At 35.1% G+C, this 24,097-nt stretch overlaps 1 protein-coding gene and 1 non-coding gene across 2 annotated transcripts in view; both read left to right on the top strand.

Moving 5' to 3' along the window:
- Positions 1-24,097, top strand: part of Pdzd8 (PDZ domain containing 8) — a 77,209-nt gene that overhangs the window by 8,231 nt on the left and 44,881 nt on the right. Inside the window, exon 2 of the mRNA XM_046450025.2 lies at positions 22,336-22,458. Coding sequence (XP_046305981.1) covers positions 22,336-22,458 — 123 coding nt within the window. The remainder of the gene's footprint in view (positions 1-22,335; positions 22,459-24,097) is intronic.
- Positions 5,564-5,635, top strand: Trnaa-agc (transfer RNA alanine (anticodon AGC)). The gene has a single exon. It is a non-coding gene; the product is annotated as a tRNA-Ala (tRNA).

Here is a 24,097-nt window from a genome sequence, read left to right as displayed (position 1 = left end):
AAATGGGGATATGTAGGGGTGTCACCATACATACCTCTAATCCCAGTGATGCGGGGCGCTGAGGCAGGAGGATCTCAAGTTTGAGGCCAACCGGTGCAACTTAGGGAATTGTGTTTGATTCCTAGTTCTGCAAAAAGAAAAAGGAAAAAAAAAAAAAGAAAGAAAGAAAGAATTTGTGCATATATATTGAAAGTTCTTCTTAATCTTTTCTGAAGGGTCATTGTTTTTTGGAAAGTTAATGAAAGCTGTGGATAATTTCTGCAGAAAAAAAATACATAAACAGTTTTTTATTTAATTTCATGAAATTCATAGTCCCCTTGAAACCTGCCCAGGTTTCTTAGACTTCTGGTTGGAGAGTAACACAGCCAGGATACAACTTTGTTGCCATAAATAGAACTAAAACTAACACCCTAAAATAAATATTCAAACTTCATAATCTTGTTTACCTTCTTAAAATATATACAGGATTGGTATGGCTCAGGCATTTCTAAACAAGTTGGAAGGGGATGTAATCCTCCAACTAGTTAGGAGTAACATGTCCCTCCCACCCCTCTTTTTTTCTTCTTGATGAGCTTCCCTATTGTAGGCTGAGACACTCTAAATCAGTAGTCAATAAGAATATCTAACATTTCAAGTTAGAGGTTTTTTCTACTAACTACTGTGTTTAAAAGTTACAGACTTAACATTTTCTTCCCATCACATTCTCCATTTTCTTAGAACAGTTTACAAGATGATAAGAAGAGAATCTAGTACTATAGAAGTATTTTAACTTTTTTTGGATTGAGGCTGTAGAGAAATACTTAGGTTGTCTCTTTGAATAGACAGAGCTTTGTAGTAACATGGACCTATTTCAGATATCAGCATTGTCCTGAACAATAGACCCTGAACAAAAGACATTTTTCATAGTCTCAGTTTCCTTAATTATAAAATAGAAATAAAGTTGTTTAATTGTAGGTAATTTCATATATGTGATAACTATTGAATAAATATCTTTCATAAGTAATCAGATACATTTTTGTTGATTACCCTACGCTTGTCAACATTTTGTAGAGATATATCAGGTATTTCCTAAGTGAAATATTAATTTTTTTTCCCTTTCAAATGAGGGATAAACTCATTTTAAGAATTCAAGCAGATAGAAAATATGTAATATAAAAAATCTGTAATACATTTTCTTAAAGAAAACTGAAATTTGGGAACTGTTCTTCCACTTAACATGTATTATAATTTGTTATTAATTTACAAAAACAAGATCGTACTCAGTATCAGTATTAGCATCTTGTTTCCCCACTCCCCTTATTGTATTTTGGGTTTTCTATATATACCTCTTTTGTTCTAATGGGTACATGGAATGACATTGATCAGTTGTACCATAAATTAACCACTACATTGTTAAGAGGGTTTTTTTTTTCATTCATTTGTTCCTTACTAAAATAAATAACGGTACCATTAAACATCCTTCTATCTATCTCTTTGGGTAGAGCTGGGTTTTTCTTGTTCTTTTTTTTTTTTTTTGCAGATGTTCAAACACTACCGAGTAGTTAAAATACTAGTAGTTAAAAATTACCTCTCCATTTTGTCTCCCTGATATATCCAGTGTTAAATTTGAGGTCTACACCTAACTGTCTTACACACTCACACAAGCCTCTTATATTGAGGAGTACCTCACTCTTTCTTTTTCTTCTTTCCTTTCCATCCATCCCTCCCTTTGTGCTTAATATAAAATGGGAGTATAATATAAACATGATCCTGCAAATTGGCTTATAACGTGGGCATGTCTGTAGACAGTATATACGAATCCAACTTGTTCCTGATCATTCACTGTGCACAACATTCTTGCACATTCTCTCCAGCTAGACCTGTCTTCCTTCTCTTTACTTCTTAATCTCTTCATGCCTACTGGCATGCCTCTTAATCTTACTTTGCAAGAATAGGCCTTCACTTAATCTCACCAGAGGACCTTTGCTATTCTCATTTCTACAGTGTTTTTCACACAGAAAGCTAAAGACTCATTCCATCATATTTCAGTTTACATTAAAATATCACCTTTAAATATCATAAAAAGAGGGTTAACCCTTTAAATACTGAGTTTTTTCCTGCACATACCTCTTACTAAAGTATAATATATGAATACGTTTGTACAGAAACTGCCAAAATCCTAAATGATGAATTTTCACAAAGTGAAGTCAGCCATTTAACTGAAATAATGTGATTTTGAATTTAGTCTTTCTCTTTTTAAAGAACATCTGTATTTTTGGATTTCTTAAACAGAATGAGTGGAACTTATTCCCCCCCCCCCCTTAATGTTTAAAAGTTGTCATAGTAAACACAGGCTGATGACTGTAAGCCAATACTGTATTGAAGAAGAGTGCCTCCTCTCCTTCGTGCAGGCCTACAATTGAGGTATCTGAGCTGTTCAACTTGCTGACTTTGAGATCTCTCCTGGTACCACACAGGTACCCATTTGTGCACGTGCGCCCGCACACAAAAGCATAGATGTGATTGCAACCTTCTCTGACATTTTGGAAGACTGGGTTTTTAATTTCACATTTCTCAGAAAAGTTAGTGCTGATAAACTGCAGTTTATACCTTCCCCTGGTCTAATATATAGAATAACAATAAAACTTGTTTTCATTAGTCTGATGCATTTTTGTGAAATCAGCAGGATGCTTTAGAACATATTTCTCTTTATTCTCCTAATCAGCACTTTGAGTATTTATGCCCATGAATTCTTCATGTATTATAAGGAGAATGGAGCTAATGAGAATGGTGGGTGGGGTACTGAAATATCTGAGCTCTGATTTGCCTAACTGATAAAGTAGCTAGAAAATTTCCCACTCCCTGGCATAATTAGTTCTTGTTGCTATGTACTTTAAAAATGCTGTGATTTGCATGGTAAAAATAAGCTAATGGAGTTTATTCTTTTGTTTTAAGAGCCTATTATGTTTACTTGGTCTTTGGTAAGATATGTAGCAGTTAAACAGACATTTGTGACTTAATGGTGTTTCTTCTAGGATCAATTCTGTATCCTACCTCTGTAATGTACAATTATAAATGACCTTTTCTTTTTTTTTTTTTTTTTTGCTGTAAAATCTTAAGTAGCAATAATAAGGAGACCATTTCGGTATAGTAGCTGACTACAAGAATCTGTATTTTGAAAAATATCTCCTGTTCTTAGAAACAACATTTTGTGCAGACATCATTATCTACTAAATAGTTCGTTGGGTTTCTGTTGTACGCTTTTTTTTTTTTTAACCTTTTCACTTAATAGTCTTTCATACTAGATTATCCTAACTCACTAGTCTTCTTACCTTAATCCTTTGCTTATGCAAATTATTTACTTAATCATGCAAGTAATAATTCAAAGCTTATAGTTCTCTGCAACATGCTTTGGCTAAAGTAAGCCATTCTAATGTAGCTAATTTCAGTTGTTTTGATAATTATTTTTATAATGCACTGAAAATCTTATTTTGTTCCCACCATTAGTAAGTATAATATTATTTTCTGTATAAAATTTAGGACAGGTGATATCTCTTTCAATATTTGGAAAGATGTATTAGTTAGTTAGTTCTCAGTATATATTTAACATTGTAGATTTTAATTAGAACCGGAGTGTCAAACTCTTGACATGGAAGAATTTAACTGAATGTTTATAGTAAAATATGAATTCTTTTGTGTACCAATTCTGGTGTGGTAGGTTATACAAATTGAATTTAGTTTGGCTATTTTAACATTAATAAAATGTTAAGAGAAAATTCCTGATAGCCTTAGTCTGTAATAAAGCCCATGAGTACAGTATACCTAAGTTATATTCTATATTGAAATAAATTTCTTGTGTGAAATAATTAAGTAAATTATCTATAATTTTTAGTACTACAGAGTAGAATTTGGACTCAGTAATTATGAGAATCATGACAGTCAATAAGAATTTATTGAACTAGATTCAGTGATAAGAATTGTTGAAGCTTACAAAATATCTATGTTCTTAAAATTTGTCTTAAAAGTAACGCGGCCTGTTGCCTTCAAAAAGTAGAATTAGAAGATAAGGAATCTGTTTCTGTAATTACTATTGATTTGTTGGTTTAAGTTATTATTTTTGAGACCAAATGAAATAGAATCTAAAATTTTTAAAGAGAACACAATTATGCAAAATTGATTGCATTAAGGTGGCATTGTTTAATACTCTTCTATTATTTCTGCAGGCTGCCTCTTATCCTACCATAAGTCTAATGTAGAGCTACCTCTCAACTATGTAGATAAAAATTACCATTTTCATTTAATAAGTTCAAACTTGAGTGAAATAATTATAAACTGAGATGGAGAAATACAATCATACTTTTGAAGATGTTTTGCTTTTACTTGGCTAGGGAGAAATTGGGGAAAAGCTGACAATTATAACCTTGAAGTATTAAATTTGTTATCATTTCTTTTGCTGTTTCTTACTTCATATCTGAAACAGAGTTTTTTGTTTTTGTTTTTGTCTTAATTCATTTGACTGGTTTAAGATGACTAGACTTTTGTATTAAATAATTGTTTATGCCTTTATTATAGTAGTGAGGCAATAATTTTACCTTAAGATGTTTTTTGTCCCTCAATTCAGAAAAAAATCATTTTATTCAATAAATGTTCAATACGATCTATGCCTATTCTACAGTATACTGAAGAAAGAACTAGTGCTGAAAGGGAATAAAGCAAAATAGTCATCTTTTTAAGGTTTTGTTTTAATCAAGTAGGAGAAATAGTGAACTTAAGGTAATGAGTTGTGGCTTAAACTTTTTTAAAAAGAATTGTGGGGGCTGGAGTTGTGGCTCAGTGGTGGAGTGCTTGCCTGGCACGTGTGAGGCACGGATTCAATCCTCAGCATCATATAGAAATAAATAAATAAAATAAAGGTATTGTGTCCATCTACAACCAAAAATAATTAAAAAAAGAATTGCCACAATTAAGAGTTATTACAGTCTAACTAAATGGTTTTCTATGTGTTATTGGGGCATCCTTTTGAATCTCCAATCTTTCCCAAGATGGACCTACCAAATCAAAACCTACCAAATCAAAACAATTCCCATAGTAATTTGAGAATGTTTCTGCCTTTAGCACTCTCATTCTCTCATAAGTATATTGGTGGTGTTTTCCAGAAGTTATGTGTGATGACTCATCACCCTATTAATGAAATGTAAGCTTGTACATTCTTATGTTATAAACACTATCATTTTAAATATCTCATATGGGAAATATTTATGAATATAATTCACAAAAGTATTGGTCCTTTGGGGTCCTCAATAATTTAAAATTTGTATTGGGGTGTTGAGAACCAGAACCACTGGTCTACATATTTTTTTGCCACATATAAAGGAACTATCTCAATTACTTCACTTTATCAGTTATCTTTAGTAAATATTAGACACAATACTATTTTTAATTGCTGTCTGGTATTGCTTGTCCATCTTGGCACACAGGGTTGATAGATCTGTTTCAGTTTTGACTGTACCATTTATTACATGATCATGTACAAGACACTTGGCCTTTTTCATCCTTATTTTCCTCATGTGAAAAAGTATGGGCTGGGGATGTAGCTCAGTGGTAGGGCACTTGCCTAGCATGCATAAGGCCCTGGGTTCAATCCCCAGCACCACCACCCCCAACACACACACAAAATAATTATATGTATATAATATCATACGTTGTTATGAGTCATGGGAATACACTGTGTATGTGAAGTATTGTGTAATTTGCATAAGTGCTAGAGATATATGAAGTAGTAGTTTTGATCCTAGATAATGGTAAAGGACTCTTTTTGGGTTTTGGTGAACCTAAAAGGATATTAGATTTGACAGACCTGGTCAAGAGAATGACTTAGGTTCCCTGAGCAACTCATCTCACTTGATACCTTATCTCTCCGGTGCATAGGATATCAGTTGACATTGATTCACCTTTGAGTCACCAGCTATTTAAGTTCTTTTATGAGAGACCAGCAAGCCTCTATTATTACTCTTTTGTTCCTTGTATAGGTAAATCCACTTAAGAAAATTGGAGACATTTTAGATCTTGATTATTCTTATGCAGAATTGAAAAAAATAAGCATTATTAGAGAGAGGGTATAGGAACAAGCGGTGGAAACTTTGGGGTTGTTGGGGTTTTTTTGTGATAGTGTTTGTTATTCTTGTTCATAGTTTCATAACTATTCAAGAGTACTTTTTTCTCTGTAGAACTACAGAAATTAAAATCCTTTCCCCATGTGAATAGAGTTGGTCAGCAATAGAACACACCAAGGAATTCCATAAACAGGACAATTCTGCATGGGTTTCTTTAATATATTCTTAATATGTTGAGTTTAATATAATCTTATTTATAAAACTTAATGACACAGAAGTAGAAAGGTGATACCTAAAATAGGGAGGCATATTAGCTATTGTTAAATTGTTCTTTTGCAATTACAAGTTGATAATATCACAGAACACACATTTTTTTAAAAATGAACTAGCATGGGGACTGAAATCATGGCCATGTGGTGGGTGAAGTCAGAGGAAGACAAATACTATGAGTTTGAACCTCACACATGGTGAATGCTGAGTCCTGAAGTAGTTCCTTGTGAAGAGGGAACAGTTTGTTCCCTGATGATTCTGTAGGAAACCAGCCTTAATATAAATAAATAGAAAGTTGATAGACAGTATTTCTGGAGCATTTCACTGTGCCAAATGCTTTATGAGAAATTTCTCATCTGATCTTTACAATAACTACTCAAAACTAGGTTCTGTAATTATCTTACTTTACAGATGAAGAAACTTGGGTTTTAAAGCTGAAGTAACTTGCCCAGGGTCTCAGAGCTAGTAAGGATTAGAGCCAAAATTGAAGACTAACTATTGACTCTAAAGCCTGTGTGCTTAATAGCACTATTTTAAACTGCCTTGTCAAGAAAAAGCAGACATGTGAAGGAGAAATAATAGAAAACCCAAGAGAAGAAAATCAGAGGAAATACAAAGATTAGATGATAGATATTAAAATGGATGTGGAACACAGAACTGGAAATTAAGGGTCAGCAATTGGCAGAGAACTATTTTGCAGTTTATAAAAGAAGAGTTGAAGAAGAAAGTAAGAAATATGATTAGATTTATTAAACTTCTAATTTGGGCCAGGACAGTACTATATGTTTTATATGTATATTATCAAATCTACATAATAATACCATAATAGTGATATTTCAGTTATAAATGAATCAATATAGGGTGAGAAAGATTAAATGAATTACTCAATTTGAAACCTAGGTTTCTGAGATTATAGAGCTCATACTTTTATATTATATTACTATATAGTGGGGACTTTTAACTTTTTTTGCAGTACTGAGGATTGAACCCAGTGATACTCTACCACTGAGTTATATTCTCAGTTCGTTAAATTTATTTATTTATTTTTAATTTTGAGACAGGGTCTTCCTAAGTTTCTGAGGCTAACGTGGAACTTGTAATCCTCTGAATTGCTGGATTAAAGGTGTGTTCCACCATATCCAGCACTGTTTTGACTTTTTATTAGGAAAAAATTCATAGTTCAGAGGTAAAACATGTAGTAAAATGAACTTTCAGATGTCTGTCCCTAATTTAACAGTTGTCAACTCACAGCCAATCTTATTTTATCTCTAACCTCCCTCCCCCACCTGGATTATTTTGAAGCAAATCTCCACATATTTTATCCACAAATACAAAGTCTGTATATCTAAAGAAGAAGAATTTTAATTTTTATCAGATCTAAAATAAATTTCAACAGTAATGCCAAATTCATTAAATATTTAGTGTTTAAATTTTCCTGATCCTGTAGGCATTTTCGAACATAGACTTTTGGTTCATTTTATACAACATAATGTATAGTGCTCTGAGATTCAACAATGAATCCTGATTTCCTACAGAGGTTTTTTTTTTTTTTTCTCTTTTTTCTTTTGTGCTGGGGATTGAACCCAGGACACTTAACCATTCAGCCACATCCTTTTTATATTTTATTTTGAGATAGAGTCTTGCTAATTGTTTAGAGCCTCACTAAATTGATGAGGCTGGCTTTGAACTTGTTAGCCTCCTGTCTCAGCCTCCTTGTCACGGGAAAGCAGGGAGCTAAAACTCCAAACCCCTGTTCTTGTGTTCCAGTGAAAGAAAATTTAAAGTCAGATACCAAAAGCCATGCAAGAGAACTTTATTATAAGCAAAAGTGAGGTGAACATAAAGGAAACGTGAGGTGTAAGCAGAGAGCACTCTTAAGAGAGAGTGGGCTATCTCTGTGCAGAGAATGATAAGAAATACAATGCTGTCCCCAAATTTTATTACTATTTGATGCTTACCAGGAGAACTGGGGACCACCTTCTGTACTCTTTACCAATCATAGGTTCAGTCCCTCCTTCATGTTGGGTGGTAGAGTATTTGACCTTAGTTGGTCCTCTCCAGAATTGTCATAGTGGCCATCCTACTTAGGAGGGCTTTGTCTACAAGTCAGTCCCATGTTAATGTGGGCACTGGGGTCAATAGCTGGTCAGAAGTTACAGTGCAAAGTCTTCCTAGATACATGGAGACACACTTATAGCTATAATTCCTAACTTCACATCAATTTCCGGGTGGACCCTGTTGTTAGTCCCATTAATCCATATATCTCAATGCTCATTGCTAGCTGCTACCTAACATTCTGAGCCATTGGTATTACTGGTGTGTGCTACTGCACCCGGCCCTGGCCATAGCCTTTTTTTTGTTTTTTTAACTATTTTTTTAGTTGTAAAGATGGACACAGTACCTTTATTTTGTTTATTTTTATGTGGTGCTGGGATCAAACCTAGTGCCTCATGCATGCTCCACAGGCTCTACCACTGAGCTGCAATCCCAGCCCCTTTTAACTTAAACATTTTCCTATATTTTATTTTAACTTTGTAAATTATCTTTTAAGATTCAAATGCATTCCTTTGTTTTATTTAAACACTTCACTGTTTTATTTGCTTTTACTGGAAGAAAGTTTGTCACTATGAAAAATTTTAAGCTAAAATAATAACATGATAATATGTTAAAATACTTTAATTTCTCAAAGGTTTAAAGGTTTTGTATCATGGGATGGGAGGGGCAGAGAGTACTCCAAAACCTTAGATAAGACAGACATGAACTCTTTCTATGTCAATAGTAATCTCAATTATAACTGCATATGACTTAAAAGCTATCTGGGTTATTTCTAATTTTTTTTCTTCCCTTTTGTTCCTTCTGGACATGACCCCCAACTTTCCTCCACCCAGAGTAGGATACCTACCTTAATGGTAGATTCATGGTAGAGCACATATTATTCTGTTATCACATCAGCCAAACTTAGTTTTGTAAATGCTGGTAGGAATAAGAATAATATGTTTCTACCACGGTGGGTAATGTTGCTAGTCTGGAGCCTTCAAATATATCCCTAAAAGAGGACAGGCCTGAGAGTCAGTGTACCTACATTTTAAAACTTGGTCATTTCTTTAATCTTTTTAGTTTTTAATTTTCTCATCAGTAAAATGAAGGGATTTAAACTCTTGGCTATGTATGGAGTTATCTTTCATGTGTAATAGTCTGTGGAATAAATTAGTATTTGGAAGTGCTTTTGTTATTTTCAAAAGTTTATGATGATCTTCAAATAGAGTTTTTCTTTTTTAACATTAAAAATAAGATGAAAAATTATTTCTTATTAACTGATGTTAAGATGGAAAATATTATGTTAAATATTAGGCAGTTCCAGATTAAACACAGTTGCCTTAAAAAGAGAACTTATAGGAAATTCAGTTAATAGAAAAGAAAAAAGGAATGACCATGGAATTAACCCATTAGTAACAGTGAATGAGATCTTCTCCAAGACTTAAGGCTACTGTAGTTTTAGGAAAAACATGTATATAGTAACTTTAAATTAAAAATGTACCATAATTGTTATAATAAAGTAGACTAATAAAACCTTTATGGAATTTCTTTTAGGAATTTCCAGAGTTTCAGAAAAATCCAAGTATTGTAGAATAATTACAGTTACACCATTTTAACATCAAATGGCATTTTTATTTTGGTGGATATATATTAAATGGCCGATTCATGTTGAGGCATTTTGTTTATTGTTCAGCTTAAATTCCTGCTATTAAACAGGAATTTTCTGGCATGGTTCTAAGTGGTTTTCATTATTTTATGCATTCCTTATACTACCACCATGAAGTAGGTATAATTTTTGCATTTGGGGAAACTGAAGATTAAAGACAGTTTTCTGAAGGTCATATTGCTGGGAAATGGTACAACAGGATCCCTAGCCAAGCAGTCTGGCTTGAAATTCTGCTCTTAACCACTGTTTGTACTGCCTATGACATATGGTTCTTTTTCTCAGCAACTCATGATTTAATTGTGAGGAAGGTGCCATTTGAGGAGCACTGGAAAGAGACAGGCAGTAAACAGGTTGACTGGTAGTATAATAGAAGTGTTTATAAAGTAATTTTAGAACTTAAGTGAGGAAGCGATTACCAGATGGTAGAGAAGGGAGGGAGACAGGTTATAGAGAGGAGGTTACTTTAAAGTAGAACTTGAATAGTGAAAAGGAGTTTACCAGACGGGGCTAGGTATGGGATCAGAGTGGTTAATAGATACAGTTCATCAGAAGAAATAATATGGAGGACTAACTTTGGTAAACATAGAGGAGCTTGGTGTAAGGATTTGTCTTTTTTTTTATGGGAGGGGGGTTTGGGGGAGGGGTGGATACCAGGGCTTGAACCCAGGGATACTCAACCCCTAATCACATTCCCAGACCTTTTTTTTTTTTTTTTTTTTTGACACAGGGTCTGGCTAAGTTGCTTGCAAGGCCTGGCTAAGTTGCTAAGGCTGCCTTTAAACTTGGGTTCCTCTTGCCTCAGCCTCCATAGCTGGTGGGATTTATAGGTGTGTGCTACTGTACCCGGCTTGAGCTAAAAATTCTTAACTGATTTCTCATTTAGGCAAGGACACACAAGCCCCATACAAATCAAGAGTAGATCTAGATCACAGCATATTTTTCTATTGGATTTGTTGTAAACTCTTTTTCTCTAAAGATTGCAGTGTTTACTAACAGTTTTATTGCTACCGTGTGATGAAGATGTCACCAGCTGGTATTCAAGAGCAATCTTGAAAAGACATCTTAGATTGAAAAAATATCTTAAATGTTAAAAAAGATTTTCTCAGATCCATATGTGAGAAGAAGGCTTGCTTCTCTTGTAAGTGTAAAATGTTAAATATATTTTAAAATTCTACTATACTAATATACATTTTAAAATTAAACATTTACTTAAACTTTTATTAAAATATGTCATTACCTGAAAAGTGTAACAGTTGTAAAAGTTTAACAGAGTGAATTTTGACAATATGAATGGACCCATGAAACCAGCCTTCAGAACAAGTGACAACAGAATATATCAGTAACCAAGAAGCCCCTTGTATGCCACCTAGTCCCTGTCCTTTCCTGCCTTGCCTTGGCCAGCCTAAAAGTAGCTACTCTCCTGACCTCAAACACCATTGCTTTTTTTTTTGTTTGTTTTTTGTTTTTTGGTATGTTTTAAACTTTTTAATAGAATCATACTGTATTCATTTTTTTTTTTTTTTTTGGTCTTGCTTCTTAGACTACAGTATATTTGTGGGACCAATCTGTGGCGTGTTCCATTGTGTGAATGTACCTCAAGCTAACCATTCTACCGATGATGGTGGATAGTGTTATTATGAATGTTCTTACAATGTCTCTTGATGAACACTGCACCTTTCTATTGGTTATGACTAGGGGTACAGTTGTAAGTCATGGGCTATGTGTATCTCTTCAGGTTAAGTAGATATTTACAGTTTTCAAGGTAATTTTAATAATCTCACACCAACAATTTGACATCCTCTTCAACATTTGGTATTGTCTATCTTTGTTTTAGGTAATGCCCATAATTTAAAAACCAAATATAACAGAAGGATTTATCATGAAAATCATTAGTTCCTTCCTAAACCCTCTACTTTTCTGTGCTAAATCATGTTCTTCAGAAGCAACCATTGGTAATTTCTCTTTTCAACAATGTTGAAACATTAATCAAGAGTATGATCATGAAGCTAAACTGCTTAGATTGACTCTTCCACTTAATAGCGATGTATCGGAGCGCAAATTGTTCAATGTCTCTGTGTCTCAGCTCCCTCATTTGCACAATGGAGGTTAATAATATTACCTATCTCATGAAATTGTTGTGGGAATTAACTAAGTTAATATAATGCCTTTCCATGCTAAGTATTCAATAAATGTTTCCATGGTGAGTATTCAATAAATTATGGTATTATCTCTATATCGGTAAGCAATGTAATATAGCTATTTTTAATTTAACAACTTTAGACCTTGTCTATTGATTGACTTTCTAAGATAGATGAGGATTTAGCTAAGCAGTATCCTCTCTTGCCTTCCTTTTTTTGCCTTTTCCCAATATAATTATATCACTATTTCAGTTCATTCATTGAACTACATCCTTATTTTTATATGACTTATAATGTTTATGTTCTGCTTATAGTTAAGTCTTTCTTATTCTCTGTATTCACATTATTATGTCTACATAAATGTTATGTCCACATACAATTCCTTCTCAACATTTCCTTTTAAATATTCTAGTTTCTTAACCTTTGTATCATTAAAAGCAATATGTTCCTTGAGTTGTTTGAATTCTTTTTTATTCTCTTATCATATAGCCTTAAACCAAATTTTCACAGTGCCCCTCTCCCGCCTCATTTCTTTTATCTCTCTTATTTCCTTTATTTGGCTTGCCACATATTGGTCATCTGGTTTTAGACATCATTGCTCTCCTGACTTGGATTCACTATTTTCTGGATCACTTTTTCATTTTTGCCTTAGGCCCCCATTTTGTGGGCCTGTATTTTTATGTCATTTTTAAAATAAAAAGTGCATCCTTCGGCAGACAGTTTGTTTTTCCTGACCCTGTTAATGTGTCTGTGGGAAATGAGGAAGTGATGGGGACCCGCTTGCCTCACCATATAATTGTGAGTATCAAGCATAATAATACATGCAAGAGGAGAAGACTCCTTGGCAGGTACCTTTACTCTGGTACTAGAGCATATATTCCTGCAGCTAACAGGATGGCAGTCAGATCAGCCTCAGACTGTAGACCAGGCTCTGCAGTTACATTTGTGTTATGGACTGAATTGTGCCCTCTTTCTGTCCCTTGCAAATTCTTCTGTTGAAATCTTACTCCTCAATGTGACTGTGGTTTGAGATTGGACCTTCAAGGAGATAATTAAGGTTAAGTGATATCATAAGATCTAACTTAATAAAACTGGTATCCCTCTAAGAAGAAGAGACATCAGGAATATGCACGCAGAAAAGGCCAAGAGAGGATACGGTGAGAAGGAAGCCATCTGCAAGCCAAGGAGAGATCCTCACTGGAAACCAACCTTGCCTGCATCTTTTTTTTTTTTTTTTTTTAATTGGTTGTTCAAAACATTACAAAGCTCATGATATATCATCTTTCATACATTTGACTCAATTTGGGTTATGAACTCCCATTTTTACCCCAAATACAAATTGCAGAATCACATCGGTTACACACTCACATTTTTACATAATGGCATATTAGTGACTGTTGTATTCTGCTACTTTTCCTATCCCCTACTATCCACCCTCCCCTCCCCTCCCATCTTCGCTCTCTACCTCATCTGCTGTTGTTCAATTCTCTCCCTTGTTCCCCCCCTTTCCCCTCACAACCTCTTATATGTAATTTTGTGTAACATTGAGGGTCTCCTACCATTTCCATATGCTTTCCCTTCTCTCTCCCTTTCTCTCCCCCCATTTGTCTTTGTTTAATGTTAATCTTTTCCTCATGCTCTTCCTCCCTGTTCTGTTCTTAGTTGCTCTCTTTATATCAAAGAAGACATTTGGCATTTGTTTTTTAAGGATTGGCTAGCTTCGCTTAGCATAATCTGCTCTAATGCCATCCATTTCCCTGCAAATTCTATGATTTTGTCATTTTTTAGTGCTGCGTAATACTCCATTGTGTATAGATGCCACATTTTTTTTTATCCATTCATCTATTGAAGGGCATCTAGGTTGGTTCCACAGTCTTGCTATTGTGAATTGTGCTGCCATGAACATCGATGTAGCAGTGTCCCTGTAGTATGCTCTTTTTAGGTCTTTAGGGAATAGACCGAGAAGGGGAATAGCTGGGTCAAATGGTGGTTCCATTCCCAGCTTTCCAAGAAATCTCCATACTGCTTTCCAAATTGGCCGCACCAATTTGCAGTCCCACCAGCAATGTACAAGTGTACCCTTTTCCCCACATTCTTGCCAGCACTTGTTGTTGTTTGACTTCATAATGGCTGCCAATCTTACTGGAGTGAGATGGTATCTTAGGGTGGTTTTGATTTGCATTTCTCTGACTGCTAGAGATGGTGAGCATTTTTTCATGTACTTGTTGATTGATTGTATGTCCTCCTCTGTGAAGTGTCTGTTCAGGTCCTTGGCCCATTTGTTGATTGGGTTATTTGTTATCTTATTGTTTAATTTTTTGAGTTCTTTGTATATTCTGGATATTAGGGCTCTATGTGAAGTGTGAGGAGTAAATATTTGTTCCCAGGATGTAGGCTCTCTATTTACCTCCCTTATTGTTTCTCTTGCTGAGAAAAAACTTTTTAGTTTAAGTAAGTCCCATTTGTTTATTCTTGTTATTACCTCTTGGGCTATGGGCGTCCTATTAAGGAATTTGGAGCCCGACCCCACAGTATGTAGATCGTAGCCAACTTTTTCTTCTATCAGACGCAGTGTCTCTGATTTGATATCTAGCTCCTTGATCCATTTTGAGTTAACTTTTGTGCATGGCGAGAGAAAGGGATTCAGTTTCATTTTGTTGCATATGGATTTCCAGTTTTCCCAGCACCATTTGTTGAAGATGCTATTCTTCCTCCATTGCATGTTTTTGGCCCCTTTATCAAATATAAGAAAGTTGTAATTTTGTGGATTGGTTTCTGTGTCCTCTATTCTGTACCATTGGTCCACCTGCCTGTTTTGGTACCAGTACCATGCTGTTTTTGTTACTATTGCTTTGTAGTACAGTTTGAACTCTGGTATCGCTATACCTCCAGATTCACACTTCCTGCTTAGAATTGCTTTTGCTATTCTGGGTTTTTTGTTTTTCCATATGAATTTCATGATTGCTTTATCTATTTCTACAAGAAATGCCGTTGGGATTTTGATTGGCATCACATTAAACCTGTAGAGAACTTTGGGTAATATCGCCATTTTGATGATGTTAGTTCTGCCTATCCATGAACAGGGTACATTTTTCCATCTTCTAAGATCTTCTTCTATCTCTCTCTTTAGGGTTCTGTAGTTTTCATTATATAAATCTTTCACCTCTTTTGTTAGGTTGATTCCCAAGTATCTTATTTTCTTTGAGGATATTGTGAATGGAGTGGTTTTCCTCATTTCCATTTCAGAAGTTTTGTTGCTGATATACAGGAATGCCTTTGATTTATGCGTGTTGATTTTATATCCTGCCACTTTGCTGAATTCATTTATTAACTCTAGCAGTTTCTTTGTAGACCCTTTTGGGTCTGTTAAATATATTATCATGTCATCCGCAAATAGCGATAATTTAAGTTCTTCTTTTCCTGTTTTTATGCCTTTAATTTCTTTTGTCTGTCTAATTGCTCTGGCTAGTATTTCAAGAACTAAATTGAATAGAAATGGTGATAGAGGGCATCCCTGTCTTGTTCCAGATTTTAGAGGGAATGCCTTCAGTTTTTCTCCATTTAGGATGATGCTAGCCTGAGGTTTAGCATATATAGCTTTTACAATGTTGAGGTAAGTTCCTGTTATCCCTAATTTTTCTAGTGTTTTGAACATAAAGGGATGCTGTACTTTGTCGAATGCTTTTTCTGCATCTATCGAGATGATCATATGGTTCTTGTCTTTAAGTCTATTGATGTGGTGAATAGCATTTATTGATTTCCGTATATTGAACCAGCCTTGCATCCCAGGGATGAATCCTACTTGATCATGGTGCACAATTCTTTTGATATGCTTTTGTATTTGATTTGCCAGGATTTTATTGAGAATTTTTGCATCCAAGTTCATTAGAGATATTGGTCTGTAGTTTTCTTTCTTTGAAGTGTCTTTGTCTGGTTTCGGGATCAGGGTGATGTTGGCCTCATAGAATGAATTTGGAAGAGCTCATTCTTTTTCTATTTCTTGAAATAGTTTGAAAAGTATTGGTATTAATTCTTCTTTGAAGGTTTTGTAGAACTCCGCTGTATACCCATCCGGTCCAGGGCTTTTTTTGGTTGGTAGTCTTTTGATGTCTTCTTCTATTTCTTCCTTTGTTATTGGTCTGTTTAAATTGTGTGTGTCTTCCTGACTCAATCTGGGCAGATCATATGACTTAAGAAATTTATCGATATCTTCACTATCTTCTATTTTATTGGAATATAGGGTTTCATAATACTTCCTAATTATCTTCTGTATTTCTGTAGTGTCTGTTGTGATATTGCCTTTTTCATCCCGTATGTTAGTAATTTGAGTTCTCTCTCTTCTTCTCTTCATTAGCATGGCTAAGGGCCTGTCGATCATATTTATTTTTTCAAAGAACCAACTTTTAGTTTTATCAATTTTTTCAATGTTTTTTTTTTGTTTCAATTTCGTTGATTTCTGCTCTAATTTTAATTCTTTCTTCTACTACATTTGCTGTTGTTTTGCTCTTCCTTTTCTAGGTTTTTGAGGTGTAGTGTGAGTTCATTTATTTGTTGGTTTTTTTCTTTTTTTGAGGAAAGAACTCCAAGAAATGAATTTCCCTCTTAAAACTGCTTTCATTGTGTCCCATAGATTCCGGTATGTTGTGTCTGTATTGTCATTTGTCTCTAAGAATTTTTTTATCTCCTCCTTTATGTCTTCTGTAACCCATTGATCATTTAGTAGCATATTGTTCATTTTCCATGTGATGTAGGATTTTTACTTCCTTCTTTTATCATTGATTTCCAGTTTCATTCCATTATGATCAGATATGGTGCATGGTATTATCTCCACGCCTTTATATTTACTAAGAGTTGCCCTATGGCATAATATATGGTCTGTCTTTGAGTAGGATCCATGTGCTGCTGAGAAGAATGTATATCCACTTGATGATGGTTGATATATTCTATATATGTCGGTTAAGTCTAGGTTATTGATTGTGCTGTTGAGTTCTATAGTTTCTTTATTCAGTTTTTGTCTAGAGGATCTGTCTAATGGCGAGAGCGGTGTGTTGAAGTCACCCATAATTATTTTGTTGTAGTCTATTTGACTCTTGAACTTGAGGAGAGTTTGTTTTATGAACGTTGCAGCTCCATTGTTTGGTGCATATAAATTGATAATTGTTATGTCTTGTTGGTGGATGGTTCCTTTTAACAGTATATAGTGTCCTTCTTTATCCCTTTTGATTAACTTAGGTTTGAAGTTGATTTTATTCAATATGAGTATGGCCACTCCTGCTTGCTTGCGAGGGCCATGCGAGTGGTATGATTTTTCCCAACCTTTTACCTTCAGCGTGTGTATGTCTTTTCCTATCTTATGAGTCTCCTGAAGGCAGCATATTGTTGGATTTGTTTTTTTGATCCAGGTTACTAGCCTATGTCTCTTGATTGGTGAGTTTAGGCCATTAACATTTAAGGTTACAATTGAAATATGATTTGTACTTCCAGTCATGTTTATTTATTTATTTATTTTAGTTTGGCTAGTTTTTACTTTTTGGTTATTTTCCTCCCCCTTTACTGAGATACCTCCCGCTGTTAGTTTTGGGCACTATTTTTCAATTCCTCTTCTTGTAGTATTTTGCTCAAAATGCTTTGCAGTGCTGGTTTTCTGGCTGCGAATTCTTTTAGCTTTTGTTTATCGTGAAAGATATTAATTTCATTGTCAAATCTGAAGCTTAATTTTGCTGGATACAGTATTCTTGGTTGGAATCCATTGTTTTTCAGCGTTTGAAATACATTGTTCCAGTATCTTCTCCGCTTTTAAAGTCTGTGATGAAAAATCAGTTGTTAACCTAATTGGTTTACCTCTGAATGTAATCTGCCTCCTTTCTCTCGTAGCTTTTAATATTCTCTCCTTGTTCTGTATGTTGGCTATCTTCATAATTATTTGTCTTGGAGTTGGTCTATTACGGTTTTGAATGTTTGGGGTCCTGTAGGCTTCCAGGATTTGGCAATCCATTCCATCTTTCATCTCTGGGAAGTTTACTAGAATTATTTCATTTAATATGTTGTCCATTCCTTTGGTTTGAATCTCTATGCCTTCTTCTATCCCGATGACTCTCAAATTTGGTTTTTTTATGACATCCCATATCTCTTGAATAGATTGCTCATGGGATTTAAGCATCTTTTCTGTGTTGACTATATTCTTTTCAAGTTGATAAACTTTGTCTTCATTATCTGATGTTCTGACTTCTACTTGATCTAGTCTATTTGTAATATTCTTGTTTGAGTTTTTAATTTGGTTTATAGTTTCCTGCATTTCTAGGATTACTGTTTGATTTTTTTTAAAGATCTTTATCTCCTGATAAAGCTCGTTCTTTGCCATTTGAATTTGTTTGTTTAATTCATTTTCAAAATATACTTTTATTGCTTGGACTTGCTGCCTCATGTCTTCTCTAATATTCCTTTCCATCTGAGTTAGGTATGCCTTGAGTTCTTTCCCTATCCCTGTTTCTGATGCTTCTAGGTCCTCCTGTAGAATTAAGTTGTCCTGCATTGTTTGTACTCCTTTTTTCCCTTGTTTTTTCATGATGTTCACGTTACTTTCCAGCTCTGTTTGATTGCTGTGTTTCTGCTCTCTTCTATAGATTTGTTTTGGTTTTGTATATCTCTGTTGTCTCTCCTTTGTGTTGGTAGACTATGCCTGCTAAAGTGGAATCCGCTGGGAAGGAATTCCTATGGCCGAACTCCTGTGTCGTCACCTCTCTGCTATGGCTGGCCCCAGGCTCCTTGCCGGGGTGTCCGAATGGGGGGGGTGGGACTGGACTGTCTCTGGTTGGTTTCAGCTCCTGGTCGCTGGCGGGCGGGCGGTCTCCAGCCGCCCAGTCACGCGGGCAGCGGGTGGGCTGTCGCCGGCGTGCGGGTGATCTCTAGCCGCCCAGTCGCGTGGTCGGTATTTTGTTTTAAAATAGTTTTCACCAGTTTCACTGGGGAGCCCATCAGCACAGTTCCTCATGCTATTACCCTGAAAATAAATTTTCCTAGGTTAATTTCCTAAGTTTCTGTAGGAGGAGTTCAGGTAGCTTGGTAAAGAAGGCTCGTTTCCTGGGAACTTGAGCGAGAAAATGGACATTTTTGACTAACAGGAGATAAACTAAGGAAAGATAATTCGGTAGGACAGGAAGATAAAAGGAAGGGAAACAGGAAGTCTGCATAATTATTTGGAGTCCTTATGGTTTTGAGATATTTTAAAAGGCTTGTACTTAAATGTTTTGAAAACCAAGTGTTTTTATAAAACATTCGTGTGTGGATTCTGTTGTTTTTCTTGGCTGCACTGGGCATTAAAGCTTGGTCCTCAAACATACTAGGCAAGTGCTCTACCACTGAGCTGCATCACAGCTTAGTATATTCATTTTAAAAGGAATATGTTTCTATTTTTATTTTATTTTTATTTTGTTTTTCTGATTTTAATATATTTTTGTGCATAAACACTCTTAGTTAAACCCTCTAGGTATTACTTAACCAAATTAGACTTTATTCCATATAACATTCAATTCACACCCCTGTGAGAAATTTTTTTATTGAATTTTAACTTTAAACTTGACAAGAAAAGTTTTCTAAAAGCAGTTTTTATTTTAACTAATTAGCTTGGGTTACTACATTTGAAATTGCTAGTGTATGTAGTGATATTTGTAATTTTATTACAGAGTAACAAGGTTATATGCTCTTTAGGAGCTATAAGGTTTGTGTTAAAAGCACTCAGTTATAGCATTGTGTTAATATAATTAATTTGGTTCCTATATTTTTCCCTCTAAACTTTGGTGCCAGTCTGTCTGAATCAAATGACTTCAAATGCAAATTAGTGTAGTAGCTGGGAGAAACGAAACTTCTGTTTGCTATACTAGTTCAGATAAAGGAGAAAGCACTAAGCATTGTCTGTGTGTCTAATTCTGTTTTCTTAAAAAGTTTTTTTTTCTTTAGTACTGTTTACCAGGAAGACATAAAACAGTACCCTTCCCATTTGGGAGCCGCTCTGGACAGAAGCTTTGTGCACACCTGTAAGTCCTGAGTAAAGAGGTGCTGAGCAGTTATTGTACCCCACAATACATTGGGCTTTACTTCTGCTTGGATTAGGAAGGTGTGGCTCCAGGAGTGGGCGTCACCCGGTGGGGTTGAGTTACACTCACCTGTTCCTTGGTAATCCTACCCCTTTGCCCTTTTTGGGATAGAATGTTCCATGGAACCTCCCCTTGTGTGTTCTCTATATAAGAAAAAAAGAATTCCAGTGGCTCTCTCTCTTTCTACGGACCCCTAAGGTTACAGAGCCATCCCTGTATTTTGAAAAGGTACTTCTGTGTGTTTGCATGGTTTCTTGGCCGTTTCCTTAAGTTATTGAAATAGTCAGATTTTGTGAACCCACCGTAGGTTGCCACCTCAGATAGGTGGTGATACTTCCCCTCTTCAGTATTTTTCTGGTATAAACTATAGTGGGCTATTAATACTTTCCAAGTGTTTTATTTCATTTTCAGTGTTGGATTTTTATAATTAACTCATCACATACTCAAGTCTTAAGTGTATGAGGAGACTTGTCAGATATGTGACTTGTGCAGAGAATTGTGAGACTAGGCCATTTAAATGACTGCAAGATAAACAGAATTGAAACCAGTGGATGGGAATGCTGTGGTCTAGAATCTGAAACCAAATATAGAAAGAGCTTAGGAGCTGGACAATCCTTGAGTACTAAGAAAAACCTTCAGTGGGCACAGAGACCTGAAAGCAGGAATATGTAATGTTTTTGAACTATAGAAGGTAACTTCCTAGAATGAAAGATTTATTTTAAGTAAATATATGATTAGAAAAATTGTGGTGGATCTTGAATGTGGAACTAGTGACTTAGCACTCTCTCTTTTGAAACAGGATAGTGTTATATTGTCCAGGATGGTTGTGAACTCTTGTGACTCCTGCCTCAGCCTCCTGAATAGCTGGGACTACAGGCTTACTAGTGTGCACCACCACACCTAGCTCTTTTCTTGCTGTTCTTTTGTGGTTAGTGGGAAGCCATGAAAACTTTCTGAACAAGCAAATGCCATGGTTAGTGATAGTGTTTAGGGTGAATTGAAAACTACAGGGCCTCAAGCCCAGTTTTCTCTCATTTTCTTTGTCCTTTGCTATAATGGAGGAGTATGAGTTCTATTTCAGATTAAAAAGTTTTTTTAAAGCCTACAGTTTATGTAATTCAGCATAAGTATCTCCATTAAAAATAAGGGTTAACAATGAACACATAGCCCAAATAATTCATGGGTGACAAAATTGTGAGATAGTTTGGATTTTGGTGGAGTCAGACTAGCTTGAATTCTGGTTTGGCCACCCACTGTGTAAAATTGAACAAATGCTTCACTCAGATGAAGACTCACTCTTCATCTGCAGAAAAGAGCAAGCAATATCACCTCTTAGTTTGTGAGCATTAAATAAAATAATGCATGTGAAACAGCTACTAGACTGGTTACTTGTTACCTTGTTACTCTGGTGAATACCTTGCTGCTATTAATTTTTACTGAAATTATCATTATCATGTACTAATTTTTATCTCATTTCCATAAAACAGTACATTCTGAATTTTGAACTTGTGCTATAGGAACACTTTTCCCATCTGATCCAAAGAATCTCTTGCCCCACCTAAACCTACTGGCTCCTTCTGGAGTTTCCTTTCTAGTGATGAGTCCTGCCTTTTTATTGAGAGCAGACCAAAAAGTGAGAATTCCTGGGTGCTATAAAGAAAGCACCATTTTATGGGCATGGTGGCACATACCTATAATTCCAGTGACTGGGGAGGCTGAGACCAGAGGATTGAAAATTCAAGGCCAGCCTCAGCAACTTAGGTAGACCTGTCTCAAAATAAATGAAAAGGGCAGGGGATGTAGCTCAGTGATAAAAGTATCTCTGGGTTCAATCCCTAGTACCAAAAAAAAAAAAAAAAAGTGCCACCACCAGTTGTTGCCATTTATGGGCAGATACAATAAGCTTTGGTTTTGTAGAGCACATGCAGTATTAGGTGTTTTGTATTGTTTTTTAAAGTATGTGTATGTTTTGTTATTGTGCTTTGAACTTTAGAGTGGTGTATTATTTAGAAATTTAGACTTATTTTTACTTTTGTCAGGTTCAAGCCGTTTTTTCCATATCAGACCTTGCAAGAATCTGAAGAAGATGAAGAGTATATCCATATACACCAGTGGGCACTTGCTGAAGGACGTCTTAAAGTTACGTTGTTAGAATGTAGCAGGTACGTTCTTTGTTTTGTTACTACTACACTATGGGAAAAAAGGGCTCTGAAAAATGTACCTAAGCAGCATTTGTATATATTCCCTTTTTTGTTTTTGTTAATTTATGTTGTATTGTTTACTTGTAAATTCTTTAATTGTAAATTTAGTAAAAGTCTTTTCTAGTGTATAACAAGAATAAAACATTTTAGAAAGTGTTCTGAGGGAGCACTTATTCTGTAATAATTCCCAAACTTTTTAGATGTACATACTTTGGAATATTTTTAGCTTTCTCTACCTAAAACTGTTGTAACATAATGAATGTGAGAATTGAAATAACCTGGCAAGTTGCATAGCCAGACTTTGAACCCTTCTGGGTTCAGAAATAATTTTGCTCCCACAAATTAAGTTCTTATCTTGCTTGAACTATTTACTACACTAGTTTTCTTATTTATCTTTTAACACTCTAGCTCCCAGTATAACAGCCAGAATGATCTTTTCAAAATACAAATCTAGTTGTCATTTTCCTTAAAACTCTTTATTTAATGACTTCCCCACTACTTCTAGGATGTGGACTAAAATCCTTACTTCCACCTATGAGTCTCTTATTCTATTCTTTCTCACCATCCTCTTCCCAGCCCCTCACTTATAATATTTGAGATAAATAGGCTGTCCTAAGGGAAGAGATTGACAATTTTTTTCTCTGAAATGCCAATAGTAAATATTTTAGGCTTTGTGAGTTGAGGTCTCTGTTGCAGTTCCCAGCTCTGCCTTGTAGATCACAGACATGCGAATGTATGGCTTGGCTGTGTAGCCGTAAAACTTCATATATGAATATCTTAATTTTCATGTGTCATGAAATGTCTTTTGATTTTTTTAACCATTTAAAACATTAAAAAAAAAGAATTAAAAAAAATTTTTTAAATGTTGATGAACCTTTAAACCAAATAAAATAAGCAGTGGATTGGATTTGGACCACTAGTTGTAGTTTGCCATTCCCTGCTTAGATATTTTAAAGTATAAAACCCCTTAAGTTGACTCTTCGCTCTTTCCTTGTCTTACCCCATTCTCTACTCCCTAAAACCAACCTTGCCTAGTTCAGCCTTAATGTCTTTCCTGATAGTTCCAAGTGAAATGTACTCTGTCTGCTACATTTTTCTGATGCTTGCTTTTATCATTTACTTGGTACTTATAGTTTTTATTTCCAAACCATAATAAAAATAAGCACTTGAGTACCAAGGTTTCATTTAAGTCCTGAAGTGACATTGCGATTATGCATCATTCTGTCACAAAGTGTGATTGACAAAGAATTCTTTTACTGTCCCTGCCCCCTCCCTCAAAAGACTAAATATCCTCTATATTTTGTAAAAGGAACTATAGTAAAATAGATGTATTAGGTACTATGCTCCGTATTTAGAAAAGACTAGTTCTTTTTTTGCCTTAGTATTGCTGGTGAGGTGAAGGATTGATTAATGTGTGTTAGCTCGTGTCTGTGTGACTGCTAGTTTTGGTGTTTCTTTGCTCACTGATGTTTTTGCTTTTCCTGTGGAACTACTCGAAGCCTTGCCACAGGGTAGACAGACATTATTTAGGTCTCATTGAATTGAGATAAATGGTACAAAGGAAAGCACAACAATTTGTGGAGTAGTTGCAACCCTCTTT

Source organism: Marmota monax, unplaced genomic scaffold (genome assembly GCF_021218885.2).
Source record: "Marmota monax isolate L192 unplaced genomic scaffold, Marmota_monax_Labrador192_F-V1.1 WCK01_AAM20220418_F8-fsc00004, whole genome shotgun sequence".
NCBI lineage: Eukaryota > Metazoa > Chordata > Mammalia > Rodentia > Sciuridae > Marmota > Marmota monax.
This window is presented reverse-complemented; position numbering and strand designations above follow the sequence as displayed.